The following is a 21,347-nucleotide window of genomic DNA, read 5'->3' as shown; positions in this document are numbered from 1 at the left end:
AAACTGAACATGCACAGAATGAACATTGTGTTCGCGTGTGTGAAAATGGATGCCCATTACCAGTTTCATATTGCCACAATTGTAAATATGTTGATGCATGGCTAAATCTATTCTTACATTTTTTTGATAAATAACAGCTTACAGAATTCAACATTGACCAATTAGATGAACCTATTTTCATTGATCCGCCTCTTGCAAAAAAAGGTTAAGACGATAGTGAAATCTCCCGCCAAGTCTAGGCATATTTATTCTTGAATGGTTGCATTTCAGTGATGTCGCAGTTATTTACTGTTACGGGCAGGGGGACCAGTAGAAAGCACCAGTGCCTGACAAACCTTCTGAAAGCTGTCGTTTTTTTCATCATTTTTCATCAACGTTGGCACCTTGTAGCTTACTGAGTGGCAAGCAATACATGTACCAAAATCGCCACTTGTAGGGTATGACCCAAAGATGGACTTGAACAGATACTAAATTAATACCGGGGTGTCGATTATTTGATTTGTGTTGGTCGGCATGTTTACTTACACAACAGCAGCCAGGTTTACGAGTGGAGGAAACCACCAGCCTGCCAGATGTCTGACAAATTCCTTGACTTAAAGCCACAGCCTAACTAGCTCTTATAGACATCGTGATTGGTCGAGGGCTTGATAGTGGCAGCCACCCAGTGCTTGACAAAATACCCCCCCCCCCCCACCACCAACCCCACAAACCACCCCTAACACTGTTTAACATACACCTAGTCAAAAATTCAGTAATTTATGGCACTTTCTGAACACATCCAGTCAATGATGGAATATCCCCCTCATGGTACTGTGCTCTATATGTGTGCAAGCCCTGAGCTCAATACCTGCAGTACTTTTCAAGATACTTTTGTAAGATTTCACACCACAAAACACCAGGAAACTGGTCATGTAATCAACATAATGATTTTAATACGTCATAAAATGTACATGCACCATACAAGAAGACCCATCTTTTGTGCGTCTTGGCAAGAAAAGGGTTTCAACAACACAAATTGTTTGAAATGGCTCGACACATTCATTCACAAATAACTTAATGCAATAATCAAGTTTACAGTGTGCAGGTTGTTGTGATGCTCTGTAGAACCAGAGCAACCAACCATCAAATCCCTGGTACAGTATCCTTGGAACCCTACTGAAATAATTCTGTGATCTCCAGGTCTAAGGCCTCGTCCTGGGGGGTGGTGTCATCAGAGGCATTCGTCTCCAGGACCGTTTCTTCCTCCACCTCTACCCCCTCCACGGTGCCGTCCTGCCCGCTGTCAGAGATGACGCTGATAGTGGTAGCAGGCTGAGGCACACTACCCACAGAACTGGAAGGAAGGTTCATTGACAGCACCATGTCAACATGATGAGCCCTCTTGATGTGTGTTTTCAGGTTACCTTTCTGAGTGAAGGCCAGCTCACAGTAGGAACACTTGTGTGGCTTGTCACCGCTGTGCTTCTTCAGGTGAATTATCAGCGCATTTTTCTGATTAAAGGCTCGCTGGCAGATTTCACACACAAAAGGTCTTTCTCCTGCAATGAACAAAATCAAGAAAGTTTGTACCCCACATTGTTGTTTGTGAACATTACTTTCTTCTGTAAGCATTTTTATTTTCTGTATAATTTTAAGATGCTTGACATAATGAGCTCTTTGTTGGAAACTGAATCACATTTCTAAAAGAAAGACTATCACTCTTTATTACTTGTTTACTTATTTAATAGTAGCGTGGGAAGGTCTGCCAGCAATCTGCGGATACTCGTGGGTTTCTCTCAGGCTCCGCCCAGTTTCCTCCCACCATAATGCTGGCCGCTGTCGTATAAGTGAAATACTCTTGAGTACGGCGTAAAACACCAATCAAATAAATAAATAAATCAATAAAATTTAAGGGTAGAAATATACAAGATCATAGAGAAACTACTACAGGTTGCCATTGCCAATCCTGTGGGGAAATGTGGTTGAGATCTCTGCCAAGGTAACTTAGATCATTTACCCCAGAAAGAGTCCTTGGAATGACTTGGAGCGATAAGATATTACCAACTGTTCCTTGTTGCATTCAAGAATATTTTGTTTTATATCACCAGGTGACAACCACTGTTTTAAAAATTTTCTAAAATTTCTAACTTAATTAAATTTTAAAAATGCAAAAAGGTGCTCACAGCAGTTCTCTTCCCAGTGGATGTATTTCTGATAGGCTAATTTGCACCATCTTGCATACATTTCTTAAAAATACAAAATCTAGGAAAATCTAAGATAATCTCAGTTACCATGTCAACCGCCAATGTGAACAATGTGTGTTGGTCAGGTTTATCTTACTACTAAGTTATTAGGCAAGTTTTATGCACATTACAGGCCATTTTGTAAAATGGCCTAGACATCGGCCTTGAGCTGCTGGACTTCCACCAATGGCTAGAGAACAAGGGAAACAGTAATCCTGATTATCCTGCATCCGATAAAATTCTCAGCGTTTTCGTGTACAGCAACATGGGGAGGATAAGTGTAATTCCATATCCTGCAGCCGATGTCATATGCCTCCGTTAACTTTTGAGAGGGGGGAACAGGCTGTGGGAACAGGCTTTGATGTCGCTGGTGCAATTCATTGACACATCAGCCCTTCAGTGCTGAATGGATCGGTTTTCTGCTGGATAAATTTGTTACATGGTTAATCAGTGACAGATATGAACATATATGGGGTCAGTGACCCATACATTTTCGCATTCTGTTGTTGAGTCACCATATGACTAATAATATTCTGTTACGGTTGAAGGAACAAAATAACAGACAGTGAAATGAGCACCTGTGTGAATACGGAGATGTCTCTCCAGCTGGCTGGGCTTCTGGAAGGACTTGTTACATGTGGTGCACACATGAGGGGTAGCACGGACACGGCGCAGTGTGGCAGCAGGCACATGGGTAATTAGGTGCTCCTTCAGGTGACTGGCTCGCTTAAAGGCCTTCTGACACATCTGTAAATAATCAGGTCAAAATTATGATGAAATACATTATTTGAGCCATTTTCTTTATCCTTAAATGATGCTAATTATACACTCAATAAGATTACATTTAAATGAATGAATCCACCTGGACTGCAGAGTTCCAAACATGCTAACCTCCAAAGTAAATACTAAAGGCCAGAACAATGCTAAAACTCATACAGTGATGCATCAAAGGAGATTGTAAGAAAGTAAAAACAAAACCTATATTTGGCATCAAAGCCACAAACAGGTCATTTGTAGGAGACACATGAATGCTAAACTTCAGCTCCAGTATCGAAGCGATGTATTGAAGCCATGAATTGTTCATTTTACAGTAATTAGTCCTCCTCATACCAGTGTGCTATCAAGCACAGCCAGATCCTAGCCAAATATCCTACTGGTGTTTTAAGCATGCTTTTTTTTTGACTTTTCTGATAAAGCATGTCTGCGGCAAGCATATATAATACAATGTAGTTTTTAGACTTGCACAGACTGGGAACATAATTTGGGAACGAATGACGCTGTGATGTCATTATGAGTTACTCTAGATATTCTGCACGAAGTTCGAGGATTTTCATGCCGACTGTGTACAGGGCAGAGACTGAAACTGGATGTCTTTCTGGTGATAAATTCTACAGGCATGCAAACCCATCAATTTTAATATTGCTTCATACTTAATTAGCACCGAAAAATGCTGACATGGCTACCACGCTTCGGTTTATTATTATTTGTATAGATTCATTTATACATCGTACGTAATAAATGGCAAACTTATAAATGGGCTTGTTTTAATGTCAGAAAATCATACGCTCCTGATTTATTTCTTTATTTGATTGGTGTTTTACGCCGCACTCAACAATATTTCACTTATACAACGGCGGCCAGCATTATGGTGGGAGGAAACCAGGCAGAGCCCAGGGGAAACCCACCACCATGTAGAGCAAAACCTCTTGCTTTACATGAGGCAAGTAAATATCAGAAATTGAAGAAAATAGACCTCAACATTTAATTAATTTGAACTAAACTGATGATTGGGGATCTAAAATTAAAGCACCATTGACTTCATCTCTCAGTACACTGCACTGTAATAATTTTACTGTATTTAATAAAAATAAAATATATAAAATACAACCTTTGGTATGTAAAAAAGAGAACTGAATTTCATTAAATTAATCATATTTTCTTTATCTTCAAAGCAGGTATCTCAAACAATCACCTCCGTGTCATCAGCTTAGCTCCCATGTTTATCTCCTGTTGTTTCAGACACCATATGGTCAAACACAAGTGCTCAGCTTTATCTAATTAAAACATCATATTACATGTATGTTAAAGAGCTTCATTAAGATAAAATTAACTAAGTACAGTGTCACTAATGTGCCCTTATTTAGTGAGTGTTTTGGTATAGTGGGTGTTTTGGCTAGCATGCATTTTGAGTGGATCCAAGATGCCAGGACACCTAGGACAGGGCTAAATTCAGCCCTAGTTCAAAAATCTATTTAAAAATGCCATGTACGCCACCAAAACACTCATTTTCACTCACAATCAACAAACATCAACACAAATCTATACTTTCTTGCTTACCAAGCAGACGTGAATGCGGTCGGTATCAGGTGCTGCCGTGGAGCCCAGACTGACATTAGCCGAGTCTTCATGAGTCAGGTTCTCATTAGTCTGGCTGGTCGTATCCTCCTCAGGGGTGGTCTCCTGGCCAGGCTGGGGGGCAGGGTCAGGCAGTAGGGACAAGGGTGGCCCAGACGTTGCATCAGCCTGCTGTAACCTTACCTGCTGTTAGCCACAAGGTAAAAAAAAGGGTTTTTGACTGACACTGGATAATTTATTTATTTACATGTATTGATTGGTGTTTAATGCCTCATTCAAGAATTTTTTATGTAAATGTGCTTTTCAGCCTGCTGACAATTGTAGGATTTTGGGTGTCATTCTACCCTCACACTACTGACTGGGCTATAAAGTATATGTGGTGAATGATATTCACAAAGAACATATTAGAATCAGTAGAACTACGGTAAATGACCCAAAGTTTCGACAGTGAGTTAAGCACGATCTGAGCTGGTAGCAAGATGACAGAGGAGAGTTATTAGCCCCTGGCCCGATTCATTACCCTGCACGGCACTTGGCAGCACTATCTGTTAATCCTAGCCAGGTGGGATCAAGTCACTGACAACGAGGTGTGCAGGTTTCCTGACTAGTAAGCCTACATGTACATCTCTAAATGTACCCATAAATGAAATCGAAGAAAGTGTCAAGACAGGTGAAGTGTATTACAACCTTTAAATTCCAATGTCCAAAATGCACAATGTACACTACAGATGAACTGATTATTCAGGTTAGGCCTATGTGGAAGTCACCTCACATCTGGTGAACGGTTGTCCGCTAAGAGACCTCAATACACAAAAAATATGCGTACAAATGTGTTTCAGCTAAAAACTAATTCCACTGAGAAATATCTGATGTCAGCTTCCCGTGTTTATGTAATTCCACTTTAGTATGTCAGTCTACACGCACATTTCGTTACAATTGGAACTGCCCTATTGCAGAAGAGTTAGCTTTCCCGCTTTTTGAAATTGGTACCCCCCCCCCCCCCCCGGACATTAAACACAGTTCCCGAAAACTACCATGATTAACTTTGACCCCTTTACGGTAGCACTGTGTGCGAGTCTGGCATATCGGGAGTTAGACAGTATTTGTCTGTGTTGTTGACACACAGTGTAGTTCGCACAACACTGACTGGCTATATATCAAAATAAAGCGCATGTTTTATGATTAGCAGTATGCAAATATGCTCAGGTGTCGGCAGCGAAAGGTAAGATTATTTTTTTTTGCCTTTCGTCGGCAAAAATCATGCTATCAATAAGCATAACAGACATATGGAGATTTCGAGCCCTGTAATTGTAAGTTCTTGCTTTAAACACAGTTTCAGTGATCATCTGCTGGTAACTGGCAAGTAAGCATTTACATGGTGCTAAGTTCTCTTATAATTTTGTACATGAAGAGCTCTGCAAGCATACTGACGACGGGATATTTGACGTGCCACTCCACATGTTTAAAGTTACTGGGTGGTCATGCTTAAGCTCATCAATCTCCAGGGAGTTTTCTCTTGAATTCCCTTTTATCATAAACTGGCCATCATAAAATAATCATGGTGCACCTTTTGTGAAGTAAACCTAGATTCATTATGATTAAAACTGAGGAAAACATGAACTGTTGGTGGCAGAAGCATAGACTGGCTGCTCAGTGAAGCGTGAGCTTGTCTATTACATTCGGGGACTGTCCATATAATCCTCTGACCACTGTCGATGCTCTCCCATGGCGCCCAGTCAGTAAGAACCACAATCAATGTAGTGAATCCTGGGTTACACTTTCCGAGTCCGCCAGCGAAACTTTAGATCATTTCCGTACCAGACACAATTTGTCACCAATCAATGTTTCACAAGCTAATTGCAACCATAGGTGAGGAATACATGGAGTAGATATATGTACTTAATGATTTTTTTTCCACACGTATTCCAATCATTAATCTTTTTTCTCATTCAAGTCAAAAGCAAATTTTCATTCAACATCAGGACATGAAACTTTTGAAACTGCACACAATAAACGGACTTGTATACAGGGAAGAGTTAAGGAGAGAAATACACATGCATGCAATTTTCTCTTTCTTTCTATGTGCTGCAACAAATGAGAACTTTTGCCCTTTGATTAATCACCTATAGTTACTTGGAATCTTTCACACACTACTCATCATTACTCCATAAAGTTCATGACAAATCACATGAAATTTAATGTGGTTTACGATAAACCACTATGAAGTTCAGATGACTTTCATGCACAAGTTGTGGTGTTTGCATACCTGTGCCTCAGATCCGTCTGCTGCCACCAGGAAGGTCGCCTCCTGCCCTGGCTCAAGCTGCACTGAGTTGGCCAATTCTGCAGCCTGATTGGCAACGTTCTGCTGGTTGTCCAATCCCGGCAGGACAATGGTGGACATGGGCTGCACAATGACGTTAGGGTTGAGGTTTTCCATGACAGACACAGGCTGTATCTGGACATTCTGCAGGAGGCTGGTTTCCGGTAAGTTCTGAGGCAGAAGGTTAGGGTTAATGGTGATGTTGAGGTTACCTTGTTGTTGTAGCTGCTGGAGAAGGTTCCCATCTATCTGTACAGTCTGCTGTAGTAAGCCAGTGTCCAGAGCGCCAATCTGCACCCCCTGACCCAGGTTACTGGTAAAGTGCAGCTGTATACCCTCCAGACCCTGTAAAACATGTGCCGCCAATGCACTCTCGTTAAGCGATGTGCCGCCCTCCCCAAGCGTCACTGGAAGCACTGTCTGCTGTTGTTGCTGCTGCAACTGTGATTGGTCTACATTTATCACCTGACTCAGCGCTATGCCCGAATTGCCATTGGCCAAGATCTGCTGGTCATTTTCATCTACTAGCCTGACTGCTGGCATGTTGGCCATCCTGGGCGAGGTGCGGCGTTTCTTTGGGGCGTCTTCCTTGAGGTGGGACACAATATGGCTCTTCCTGTGCCCTGAGGTTCTGAACTGCTGGTCACAGTGAGGACACTTGAAGGGCTTGGCCCCTGTGTGCAGCCGCATATGCACCTTGAGACTGCCCTTTGTGGAGAATAGGGAGCTACAGACGTGACACTTGTAATTTTTGTCACCTACAAACAAGCAGACACAAACACACACACACAGTTATCATGTATTTTCGCTTTCTTCACGTCAACTGTGGTCCACAGAGGTCATATCAAAGAGAGAATAACAGGCTATAACAGGATTGGTGTTGATGATTAAAATGCACAGGATATTTCAATTCTCCAAATACAGTGTTGACATGAAAAACCAATTCATAAGAAAAAGTAACATAAATTTAAAGCTGTGAGACTTTCCCTGCCATCCCCCCTACCTCAAATCTGTCGCTTTACCGGGCTTTCCAGCACTTTTAATTGTCTTTCAGAAGAAAATTAATTCCTAAATTATCCACTGAAAATGTGAGAAGTTCATGGTTTCATTTCTTACAGTTTGAGACCAAAACTGGCCTCAATCATGTGAGCACCTTGTGGGTCCTAAATGCGAATGCAGAAGTTTCAGCAGGGGAACCCCCGGGCATGCAGAAGTTTCAGCAGGGGAACCCCCGGGCATGCAGAAGTTTCAGCAAGGGAAACCCATGGTCATCCATACCCATTGAAGGGGACCTATAATGCAGGCTTATAAAACTGGTGGTCACTGACCTGTTCCATGTGTTTTCATGTGACTGTCCAGCGTTGATTTTACGGTGAATGAGCGCCCGCACAGATCACAGCTGTAGGGTTTCTCTCCAGTGTGTATACGTACATGTCTCACAAGGTCACTGGGCTTTTTAAAACTTTTATTACAGTGAGCGCACTCGTGCGGGAATTTGGGCTCGTCAGACCGAATGAACACTTCAGTTGCCTGAAGGCACAAGCACACCATTGATCAAAAATACAATTGTGTTTCAAAATTCTCCAAAATTTCACCAAATTTAAATACTATTTTTATTACTCATATCATATTGGCTTCATGCGAAAGATACCAGACCTGACATCACATCCAGTTAAAGCACATTGGCTTTACACTGAAGACACTAGAAATGAGATCAAATCCAATAACAGCATACTACCTTTATACTGATGTCACCAGACTGTCCTCATTCAAACTTTTTATCACTGAGAGAAAAATCTACATCAAATCTAAGAAAAAAAAGTCCAGACAAACATTTATTAGTTTATTTACTAGTGTAAGTGGATTAACATTGGGCAAAGATTTGGTCTTCAAATGTAAATGGTGCAATCATTAAAATTTTTAGAGCTCTACCGAAAACTTGGAGATAAAAAAAAACAACATGTATGACGCGACAAAATGTTACCTTGACTTCACTGATGCGGTTCTTCTCTGATGCCGACTCCAGCAGTATTTTCTCGGAAACAGAGATGTTTTTGTCGGGTGTTTTAGAAAGCGCTGCTGCCTCTTCGTCTGTGATCTGAATGACGCTGAGAGAGCGTGACCAGCGGGGACGGTTCCTGTTCTGCTCTTCTTCCTGATCCTCTCCTCCTATTGGACGAACACGAACCTCATAATCATTATCAATTTGGTTATTTCAATTCAGATGCCTATAGGAATTCATTGCATTTACAGGCCTGATAAATGATTTTTATTAATAATGAAAACAATGAAATAAAAGATCATTAAACCATATTAAAAAAAAAAAAAAAGATGCTGCCAGATTTTTGTCCCTCTTCAATTTAGCATTATTCTGTATAAAAACTGCAACATGTCAAACTGTTTTGTATCAAGGTGAAACCTCAAAAACGATAACATAACATTACAAAACTATCGAAAGCACATCGTGTTATCCATCCTTCAAAATTGTATGGTCATCAAAGTTAGAGTTTCTTCTTTGACCTACTCCTTAAGACAATTTTTGTTCATGTCATCACTTCTCAAAAAATACAATTTTACGTAAGTTTACCTTGTCCAGACTTCAATAAAAATCCATATGTAATCAAAGGCTTTTCAAACTGTTACCCTGATCATGTAATATTCAACATCAACACAAAATGTGTTCTAAATGTTACAAGATGACTACTGAACCATGCTTTTTCATAAACCAGCAAAGTTTTCCAGGTATATTTATTTTCATAATCATTTCCTAAACACTGACACAAAAACTATTATGTCCTGACCCACTGTTCATTTCCCCTGACCCTTAGATGGAAATATACTATTTTTTCAAAAGGTCCCCAGACACCAGCATATATACGCATGTGACTCACCTGTCTCCCTGTGAGTGCGCAGATGGCGCTTGCAGTTAATAGCTGTCCTGAACACCTCTGGGCAGAGCGGACATTTGAACGGGTGCAGGCTGTTGTGCATGGCCATGTGCCTGGTGAGGGAGCCATTGGTGGTAAACTGGGTGTTACACACTGAGCACTTGAAGTCCTTCACACCTGTGTGTGTCCTCAGGTGAGCCTTTAGCACACCTGTTGACACAAACCTCCTTTTACATGTCACACACTTGTATGGCTTCTCTCCTGTAACACGGGTAATGCTCCGGTTAACGACTATCCACCACAGATAATTCTAGGTAAAATAGCTCCATGGATTAACTTATGATTACATCATTTCCCACTAAAACATACGAAGTATCAAAGGCATATCTAGCCAACTTTTGATTCCATTCCATTCAGCTGGGATCAGCAGGTGAAAAAAGGAAGGACAATCTGACACCATTAACAATATTGCTAAGCGAACAAAGTAAATGAGATTAAAGCTGTAATGACACATTCACACACTACTGGTACTGTGCAACAGACTGTTACCAAAACTACTGACACATTTGATTTGAGTAACCCCACAAGTGTAGATTTACACCAGGAAAGCCAGCATAACAAATCTGAAAAACCTGCCTTAAACTGCAATGCTTCATCTTACACATAGCTGTGTTACTTGTATATTAATATCCCAGCATCCTGCAGATGGTTGTGGTTTCCTCCCATCCCAATGCTGGCCACTGTTAGGTCAGTGAAATGTTCTTGAGTATGGCGAAAACAATAATAAAATAAATGACTTTATTAAGTGCCATTTCACTTGGAATTCAATTTTTTCACTTGTTATCTCTACCCTAAAAGGAGAAGCCTAATAAAAACCAGACAAATCATTTAAATTTGAAGAGTTCATTAAACTCATCATTTCTGTGCGGCCAAGAAAAAAGCACAAATTTAATTTTAATCTCATTTCACATAGGAATGTAATTTGCCCATGGAAAGATTCCATATACCAAGTCTGAAATTCCAGACCCGAAAGAGGTAAGGCTTCAACCTTGTTCATGTTATTTAGACTGATAGATGTACTAGTTAGCCTGATAAGTCCATCAACAAACCACCAAGGTGTAGATTTGAACAACCATGCTATTACGTTATGACATCACACTACCAAGGGACATTACTCTGTAATTACACGTGGCTCGGGGATGTTCAAAATCGGAGTTCAATCAAACAAATCACCCTGAAACTATATATGTGGCTTTGATGCTTAAAGCTTCTATGCTCAGTCTGCGTAGTATTACATGTAGTATGCTGTGACATGGTGTTGTGTCATGGTTGGTGTCTTCAGCCATATACATTCAGTGAGACAGCACATCCATTCAAATTGCGAAGCATGGATGAATTGATATAAGCAATGATGTAGAACTGAAATTAATACCTGACTCATAATCAGTAAATCAGGTTTAAACCCAAATTTGCCCACAGAAGCTGCAGACAGCCCTTAGCTACTGACCTGTGTGTGATCTGATGTGTTGTTTGAGATGACTAGACTTCTTGAAGGCCTTCTGACAGTACTGACACACAAACCTCTTCCCATCATCTCCATCAGCCTGGTTAGCCTCAGGAGAAACAGCGCTGTAACTGTTGTACTCAGCTTCTCTGTCAAACAACATACAAGCATTGCATACGTCAACAACCCGTCTTCAACTAATTCATTTAAAGTTCTTTTGTTGTTTAAAGTGAGTGAATGAGTGAGTGCTTGGGGTTTAACGTCGTACTCAACAATTTTTCAGTCATATGACGACGAAGGAATCATTAGGGTGCATGTACGTGTAATGTGCCTCCTTGTTGCAGGATGGATTTCCACCGCTCTTTTATCTAGTGCTACTTCACTGAGACGACTTACCGAAGGCAAGTAAGCCGCCCCGCTCGAGCCATTATACTGATACGAGTCAACCAGTCGTTGCACTATCCCCTTCATGCTGAACGCCAAGCGAGGAAGTTACAACTTCCTCTTTTAAAGTCTTAGGTGTGGCTCGATCAAGGATTGATCCTGGATCTACCGCTCCCGAAGCGGACTTGTTAAAAGTAAAAACAGTTCTACTGTATCATGTTACCTGATTACCTGATCACCAGTCTCCTGGGGCACAATTAAAAACAAGTTCACAAATGCCCAGCTCCTCGAGTTTTTACAGTGTTTGTCAATACTTTTGGTGAAACTCTTTTCAGACACTCACATTATAATAAATGTGATCAAAACAGTTGCCTAACATTATTGACTGGCAAAATGACACAGTTGGCCTTTTTTAACCTTAAGCAATTAAAGAGTTTGGACTTGAGACACCCCTATTGTCCTACCACATCACACAAAAGTCCATGTTGTCTTACCCTTGGCCCCTCATTAAGTAAATGACCTCTCTTAAAAAATAAAATTTAACTGACTGACATACCTGCCAACTAGATGTTTTTTTTCAAAACACTCATTTTCTTTGGAGGATGTATGAATGTTTTATTTATTAGTTGTAATTCACTGAATTGTGCAAGACTGCCAAAGGTTTCATTGTGTCACATGCTGTTGTTTATTTTCCCCTAAACTCAGATATGTCGGGATGCACACCGAGAATTGCTATCCCGTAGGGAAAAAGAGCCAGGGCTTACCTGGTCTGTAGTATGTTCTGCATGGAAGTACTAGCTAGAGAGGTAGCAATATTATTATTCCCAGAAACGCTGGTAGGTTGACTGAGGCTGGGAGTTAGCGTGTTGATATCAATAGCCTGTGGTAACTGATTCCCCTGAAAATATAAACACAAATAATTTACAAAACAATATCATTATTACACCCTCTGCATTATCGGAGTCTGGTCATAAGCTGCTAAACAAATACTGAATTCTAAATGAACACAGAATCAAAAAAACGTTGACTATATGCCAGCTGATGAATAGAACAAAAAACCTAAGTGCATGTAGTGCACCAAGAAAAGATGATTCTGAAAAGTTATCTCCCCTTAGTGCTCATTACTCTTACCTGAACTGTGAACTGGTTTTGGTTGAAGGCGCCAAACTGTGTTCCCAGCAGGCTTTGAGTAAAAGATTGCTGACCAAGATTTGTTTGGTCTAAATTCTGCTGACCTAGATTTTGCTGGTTGAGTGACTGCTGCCCTAAGTTTGGCTGAGTAAGAGATTGCTGGTCTAAGTTCTGTTGATGTAGAGACTGGGGGTTGAAAACCTAAAATGAAACCAAGAATCCATCAACATCACTTCACCTCTCTTTGGCTTCAGTGGAAGACTGTTTGATGTCACATAGGAAATTTCATAGAACCGAACATCCCAATACTGTTTGAGCTAGGTCAAAGATAACTAGCATCTGGTTATGTTTTTCAATTTTTGGTACTCAAACGTCAACATGAAATCTTCTATTCACAAAAAAACAATGACTTTCTTCAAAATATGAAAAACATTCATGTCAAAATATAATGGCTCTCCAGGGCCAAAAGTGTAATAACAAAAGTTGTATTTCCCTGCTTGAAAAAACTACAGCAACATTATATAAACATTTAATTCACCATGGAAATTTTCAACACGTGATCATTCTGCTGTACTACATGTAAGTTGGTGAAAAGTCACGTGAAACTCTATAAAACTACCAGTAAACGTCCTCGGCACTCCAGATCATACAGCAGGACGATCAATTCATAAAAACTTCCACAAAATCCTAAGTGCTTTACTGTGTTGACTATTATTCCCTGCCAGTCCATGAGAACACTGTGTGTCAGTGTGTAGCACATGTACCTGAGAAGTGAGTGTGAGCTGTTGATCTATGGTCTGGTTGAGGGCCTCCTGTAGTATAGACTGCTGACCAATTTCTGAGGACAAGGTTGTGGTAGTGGTCAGATCCCCCTGGGTGAGGGAGGTCAGCTCAGTTGTGGTGGTCTGCTCCAGTCCCTCCGCCCCGTCTTCTCCCAGATCACCCTGCCCGTCACGCCCCTCCTGCATGGCCTGGATAGCCAGCTCTTGTCTACAGGTAAAGAAAGTCACGACCATTAATGACCAGGCAAATGCATAATTTAAAATGGACAGAACAGTATGTGACGTTTTAACAGATAGTTTTTCACATTTATCTGCTTCTACAAAAGCACTTCTTTTGGGGGAAATTTTCAGTCACATAAAACATTTTTAGGAGCTTTTTTCATCTCGCATCTGTATATGGAAAGCACAGGCCATAACAAGCAACCTATTCGTATTAACATCACTCACAAAACACAGCATAGCATACTTATAATAGCAAGTACAAATATGGTGTTTAATTTGCCTGATCTAATGTTTTGCATATACTGTTCAAATGTGCACATGCCTCACACAAATGACAGCAGCTAGCATATGAAACTGCAGTTGACCCACTGCAGTACTTCACAATCTACCCGACTCCAAACCCCATTGGCTAAGAGACAATGGTCTAAATTAAAGCTGGGTCCACCTTAACTTGGGAACTTCATCTTCAAGAAAAGGGACGTTATCTTTTTCACAAAAGCATACATGCATACAGATTATTCAACAGCTATACTGACATTCATTTAATTGCACTGAACACATCTTCACCGTCGATCAAGTGTTCATCACAGCAACTGTTCAATGCCCATGACTTAAGGTATCTGAGTATATGCCATGGAAACTCACCTGTGTGTTTTCATGTGTTTCTTACAGTTGACTGAGGTTTTGAATGTTTTTTGGCAGTAAGGACACATGAACGGCCGCACTTCGCTGTGCGTGGACATGTGACGCTTGAGACTGCCATTGGTAGTGAAGGTACAGTCACAGATCAGACACTTGTATGCCTTCATCCCCGTGTGGGTGCGAATGTGGGCCTTCAGGACACCGTTAGACACAAAAGCCTTCAGACAGGTCAAACATTTGTATGGCTTCTCTCCTGAAACAGTAGAAACAGCTCGTATCAGTAATGCAAAAGTAGTTCACATCAGTAGTGTTGTAGTTCATATCAGTAATGTAGTACATGTAGTTCACATCAGTAAAAGGGTAGTTCACATCAGTAATGGGGTCAATAATAGGGTAGTTCACATCAGTGATAGGGTCGTTCACATCAGTAATAGGGTAGTTCACATCAGTAATAGGGTCAATAATAGGGTCGTTCACATCAGTAATAGGGTAGTTCACATCAGCAATAGGGTAGTTCACATCAGTAATAATAAAACACATATTGCGGTTGACATTTATACAACAATGGATAGGTTTTATACCAGTTATGGAAACCAGGCTAAAGACCACCCAACTTTTGATAACATGAGAATAACACCTGTAATACTGACATAAATCGTGAAGAAAGCATTAACACCAATGAAGTGGAATGGGACACTGAATGACTGATTCATGGCTGTCTAAGGCTGTACTCAAGACTAGAACACACATTTCATGCTGGTCAATATTTCTCGGTGGAGGAAGCTGGAATCCACGAAACATTGGCCAGTTACTGACAAACTTTCACTTTTTTACTGTACAAACTTGTATGTCATATTGGTGGAAAACACATTGTCTTCAACAACCATGAGTGGTAGAAGTTAAAAATTCACTATCTGAGGCCAATATCCCTTAAGAGGATGTTGTTCAGCATCGACACTGTGTCCCATGCAGCTGTACCTGTGTGAGAACGGATGTGTTGTTTGAGGTGACTGGACTTTTTGAAGCTGCGTTGACAGTAACCACATTTGTACGGCCGGTCCATGCTGCTAGATTCCCCTAGGTACTGCTGAAACATGGTGTTACGTGCTGGCTGCTGTATCAACCCTAACCAACAAAACAAAATCCAAATGTTAATCATTTCATGCAAAATAATACGTCCATACACAAATTTTTTGCTGCAGCAAGCAGCTCTATTGGTTGATGGTCAATATCTCTGCAGAGCCACAGAAGAGCTTTGAAGCTGGGGGTTGGTCTGGGTCCATAATTCAGGCCAAAAATTATTAAATACATATTAATTTGTTTATTTGATTGATGTTTTACGCCGCACTCAAGTGGAAACCGGGCACAGACCGGGGGAAACCCACGACCATCCACAGGTTGCTGGAAGACCTTCCCAATTACAGCGAGAGAGGAAGCCAGCATGAGCTGGACTTGAACTCACAGTGACCGCATTGGTGAGAGGCTCCGGAGTCATTACGCTGCGCTTGCGCGATAACTGACTGAGCCACGGAGGCACCTATTAAATACATATGGAAGGGTATATGCTATGACCAGAGTGAATCAGCGATGGATGACAACAACCATGTTATTGTACTCTATAGCATGTAATATCTCAGTTCAATACATGCAGTACTTTCTGAGGTACCACCCGTGAAATATTGTAAATATTGATTCTAATACACAATATACAAACACACTGTACTTTACTGTATCTAATATGTCCACAGCAAATTAACAATGGTACAACAAGCATTGCTTTCCCTCTTGCAGGATGCTGATACTCGGGGTAAGACATAACCTACGTCTGCATTTTGTACTTTGTGAAGGTGAACTAAAAAGTGGTGTGTTATACATCTGTACTTCTGTTTTCTCCAATTTGTGCAGTTTTAGTGCCCTTCGTAAAAAGGCATTTGAGGTAAGAAAATAAATATCTCTTGCACCCCATATTTCAGCATTCAATATTTTGCAAAACATTGTTTAATTCCAAATGGCTCATGAAATCCTAACAATTCTGGGTGACACTCATGACCCTCACCTGTGTCTGTGATGAGAATGGGCTCCTGTAGTGGTATGTCTGGGATAGCCACGTCTGGTTTGGAGGCTCGTCTGGGCGAGCGTCTCAGAGTACGAGGAACGCTGGCTCCGTCCTTGTAGTGGGACTGGATATGGCTCTTCAGGTGGGCCGAGGTCCTGAACTTTTTGTCACATTCAGGACAATCAAACGGCTTGGCTCCTGAGAAATTAACACAAAGAAAAACACAGAAATCGATCAGGGCTCAATATGCCTGACAGTTTAGTTTTATTTGTGACATCACTGAGCAACGCAAAGGATTATTTCACACATTTGCAACATTGACTTGTGCTTCACACACAAAAAAAAAGTGATTTTTTTTTATTAATTATCAAAAGTTAATGTTCAGTTTACCTGTGAAGTGCATCATAACAGAATGCCATGTTAGATTACATATTATCCCTCAATTTATGGACTCTAAATCTAAGAGGGAAGCAGTAGATGTATGTGCCTTCATATATACATGTAACGGTTAAAGGGAAATAACTCCAAGTTTACTCTGAAAGTAAAGCTGATGCATGTGATTATCAACCCACGCTAAAAACATAACAGACCGAAGTATTACATCATACTCAAGAGTACTTCATTCCTGTCAGTTGTATTTGCACCTGGTTATGTACCTGACAATATATGTCTATATGCTTGGGGTTTTAAATCAAACAATTTTTCAATCATACGACAATGAAGAGTCATTTGGTGTCTGTACATATATTGTATCTTATTGTCGCAGAGCGAGTCAATTCCCCCAAAGTGCTGCCCATACTAAAGTATCATGACGAAGACACCTGACATGACACTCAGCCCCGTTATAACGACACTGGGCCAACCAGTCCTGTTTCCTTGCTCTGACCTCTCAGTGCTAAACAATGTTTTAACCTTAGATGTGAAACAGTAGCTGCATTCAGAGCACACGAGCTATCACTGACCTGTATGAAGGCGGAGATGCACCTTAAGACTGCCTTGTGTAGAGAAATGTTTATCACAGACTGGACATCTGAACTCCTTAACGCCCGTGTGGGTTTTAGTGTGAGCTGTCAAGGTGCTCTTCACAGCAAACGCACGGAAGCACTGAGTACACTTGTAGGGCTTCTCATGAGTGTGGATACGGATATGCCGTACCAAGTCACTGGGCTTCTTGAACTCCTTACTGCAGTATGTGCACTGGTGCCAGCGAATACCATTCACCTATAAGAACAATGTGTCACAAGATACCATTCATACTTGGAACTAACATTTCCATGCTGCTAGAACGGGCTTGCGCCAAAAACACAGCTTACAATGTATATTGAGCTTGTGTACTTGTGAACTATGTGTACAAAAACAAGAGTTGCTTGTCATTTATTTAGCCACCAATATATATATATATATATATATATATATATATATATAAATTTTTAAACACAACCCAACTCTAACATTTTACAGTGATTTTGGCTAGTAGTTCCCAATTAGGCAGAATAGAACAGCAAAAAAAGCAATATCTACCAATCAACTCAACTTTTTCTAATAGGGTCAGGTTTTGGCCAAAGAATTTCTCAGGGATGTTCTTACAGCTATTAGAAGAGCATAACATTTCAGATTCCTTTACTCAGCAATTTAAACTTCACATCACCATGACATGGCTCACATAGTGCTATGCCCTAACCATTCATTCATACTTAATTTAAGAAGTCCACTCCCATTACCTTTCTGATAACGTGACGCTTTCACGGTGCCTGTGGCAGAATCGTGCACCTGCAGAGTGGAAGTGACTGCAGTGCCTGATGGAATACCCCCGTCCCCGGCTATAGAGGCAATGGCAGAGTTAATCACTGTGCTGGTGCCTGATGCAGCAGAGGTGTGGGTCAGCCCGCTATTCTCTAATGCCTGCTGCAGTATATCAGATGCTTGTCTTGCCTTCTCTGCCACATCACCGACCTAGAACAAAGAAATTCACATATGTACAAGGCATAAGCCTGATTTTACTCCCACAATGCCTTTATATGTATGGATCAATGTGGAAAAAAGACAAGCTATCCCTCAACAACTGCAGATATATACACGTACACCAGGTTTGATTAAATTAGTTTAAAACCACTGGTCAAGTAAGCATTTGTGTGTGTGTGTGTGTGTGTGTGTGACCACGTTAATATTCTTATGCAACTAAGCAGTAAGTGACAAGTAAGCTGTTAATATAATATTCTCCATACACTGATTTATAACACAACCACATACAACATGTTTTGTTGATTTGTAAAATCCAAACACTACACATGTTGTTTTAAATTTCTGTGTGGGTAACCTAAGTGAGTTATCAACTGAATTTTCACTATAAAATATACATATTACGATATTAGCAGAACTTAAAGTTTTGCAGATTTACTGAGTAAAGTGGCACATGACACAAGGTAAGAAGCAAACCCCATATTTGACTGATGCACTGACTTGAGCGAGCTGTTGGGAGTGAGCTTCATCTGCCTCCAGTGGTTGGTCCGTTGTGGGATCGTCTGTCTCATTGTTGCCAGAGAGCTGCAGGAGCTGCTCTATCACATCTGTCACCTGTTTGCCTGGGTCAGCTACACGCCGCATCTCTACCTGAGTAGGCAGCTCCTGGGGAACGACATCAATCAGACAAGTCTCTTAGATTTTTTTTTTTTATTTATTTGATTCTTGTGAGTGAGTGAGTGAGCGAGTGGGTGCTTGGGGTTTAACGTCATACTTAACAATTTTTCAGTCTTATGACGAGGAAGGAATCCTTAGAGTGCATGTTATGTCCCTCCTTGTTGCAGGACGGATTTTTATCTAGTGCTGCCTCACTGAGATGCCTAACCGAAGGCAAGTAAGACGTCCTGCCCAAGCCATTATACTGACATGGGTCAACCAGTCGTTGCACTATCCCCTTTATGCTGAACACCAAGCGAGGAAGGTCTTAGACACGTAAGGTTTTAGGTATGACTCGACCCAGGATTGACCCTGGATCTACCGCTTCTGAAGCAGACGCTCTACCAACTGTGCTATCGGGGCCGGTCATTGATTCTTGTGTAACACTGTACTCAAGAATTTTCACTTTAAGTTTTTAAGGTCAGTTTTATGGGTGAAGTAAACCACAATGACTTAGGTAAATTACAGGCCACAAGCAAGGTACAAACAAATCTTCCAGTGCCTGATGCAGAGATATCCATACCATACTGGTGGAGGGCACGTGGTCTACAATGAACGGTGTTCTGCTAGGAGCGCTGTTGTCATCAAGGCCCTATGAACGACGAGTGTGGGAAATTTAAAAGGCTCTGACTGAACTTGCACCTGGCATCAGTGTTTCTCACTTATCTAAATTCTGCTCACACTACTGCAGGAGGACTACAGCTCACCTAGCCAGAGTTGGATTTGAACAGTCTACGTGTAGTTCCCTGGCCAAACGCGAGAAGCCTTGAGATTTCTTCCTAAAAATCATATCAGATTATTGTAGTACAAACACAACACAGTCACCACATCAGCAATAAGAATCTGATCTTACCGTTGGCTCAACATGCATGCGGCTGATGTGAGCATTAAGACTGCCCAGCTTTCTGAACACACATGTACACTCTTCACAACGATACAAGTCACTGGGATCTTTCTCAGACACCATAGGATGAACTCGCTGGCGACAGAAAACAGAAGAGAGTTAATCCATGACAGTGACAATAGTGTATTAACCTGTATTTGCAGGGGTTCATACAAAGTGACAATAGTGTATTAACCTGTATTTGCACATTTTTTTTCATATAACGACCAACACTTTCTAGGTGAAACTGAGTGTTTTTCAGAAAAAAAAAACAGAAATTGAGGGGGGGGCGGTTGTTTCGGCCGACCCTAAATACTAAAATTGAATATTTTTGTATGTTATTATACTTCCTTGTTTAAAATAATTATCACTGAATTTTATACAAACTCAAGCTGGCCTCCAAGTTGATACTGCAAAGTGCAAACTGATAATCAGCACACATGGCAATTACTGTTCCATGTATTTCAGGATACCAGTCCAGTGAAGTGTGAAGACCTGTCCAGAATACATCAGTCTAGATTGACTGAAACTCACATGAGCACTTGGACTTGACATGACTTTTAAAAAATCTTCAATAGTCATAAATGAAGAGAGAATGGTCAAGCATTTATGGCTTATGGATTATGTGGTTGTCACTCCAAGTGTGTCAAAGGACGTGTCAAAAACGATCGAAAGATAGAAAAAAACATTTGAGAAAATCAAAATTCAAGCAACACTTTAAATGTATACTAGAAAATAATCTGAATAGTGCATCCAGATGAACTCTCTGTATTGTGCATTATCTAAATTCTCCTGAGATATTATCCTTACTTGTCAAAATAACCAAAGATTTCAATCAACAAAAGCCGTTCAAACGAAATCTGATTTGACTTTTTAACAGGGTACTAATCACATGAAATTTACCGTGAAAATCAGCCAATGGTAATGAGAAAATTAAGAGACCCACAAATAGTGATTTACCCCATGAAGTATTAACTACTGTATAATGACCTTAAAATAGAGGCTACATATTTAAAGAAATAAAATACAATGCTCCTTTATGTATCAATGAATTGTCACTTTTCCTGCGATGAATATGGCTGCGTCTCAACGGCCTGAAGTCCTAACTGGGACACACCTCCATGTTCAGTCTTTGAACAAAAAGCAAGCTTTTACAGCGAATCGATATCACTAGTAAATGTTCATATCTGGCAGAGCAATTTTTAAGTTAGCTGCTATAGGCCATTTATCAAACTTCAGACTCTCAAAAACGAAACCAAAGGGGCAAACTGCATGCTTG

The 21,347-nt window shown here is 40.7% G+C and overlaps 1 protein-coding gene across 1 annotated transcript in view; it reads right to left on the bottom strand.

Annotated features, from left to right (window-relative positions):
• Nucleotides 1–939: 939 nt before the first annotated feature.
• Nucleotides 940–21,347, bottom strand: part of LOC135475164 (zinc finger protein 236-like) — a 28,544-nt gene continuing 8,136 nt past the window's right edge. Inside the window, 19 exon segments of the mRNA XM_064754948.1 lie at nucleotides 940–1,538; nucleotides 2,801–2,969; nucleotides 4,560–4,763; nucleotides 6,844–7,658; nucleotides 8,229–8,430; nucleotides 8,885–9,069; nucleotides 9,792–10,049; nucleotides 11,296–11,441; nucleotides 12,441–12,574; nucleotides 12,808–13,008; nucleotides 13,572–13,797; nucleotides 14,457–14,706; nucleotides 15,432–15,578; nucleotides 16,510–16,707; nucleotides 17,472–17,730; nucleotides 18,231–18,251; nucleotides 18,253–18,462; nucleotides 18,970–19,134; nucleotides 20,039–20,164. Coding sequence (XP_064611018.1) covers nucleotides 1,153–1,538; nucleotides 2,801–2,969; nucleotides 4,560–4,763; nucleotides 6,844–7,658; nucleotides 8,229–8,430; nucleotides 8,885–9,069; nucleotides 9,792–10,049; nucleotides 11,296–11,441; nucleotides 12,441–12,574; nucleotides 12,808–13,008; nucleotides 13,572–13,797; nucleotides 14,457–14,706; nucleotides 15,432–15,578; nucleotides 16,510–16,707; nucleotides 17,472–17,730; nucleotides 18,231–18,251; nucleotides 18,253–18,462; nucleotides 18,970–19,134; nucleotides 20,039–20,164 — 4,302 coding nt within the window. The 3' untranslated portion in view covers nucleotides 940–1,152.

This window comes from Liolophura sinensis, chromosome 9, assembly GCF_032854445.1.
Source record: "Liolophura sinensis isolate JHLJ2023 chromosome 9, CUHK_Ljap_v2, whole genome shotgun sequence".
Lineage (NCBI taxonomy): Eukaryota > Metazoa > Mollusca > Polyplacophora > Chitonida > Chitonidae > Liolophura > Liolophura sinensis.
This window is presented reverse-complemented; position numbering and strand designations above follow the sequence as displayed.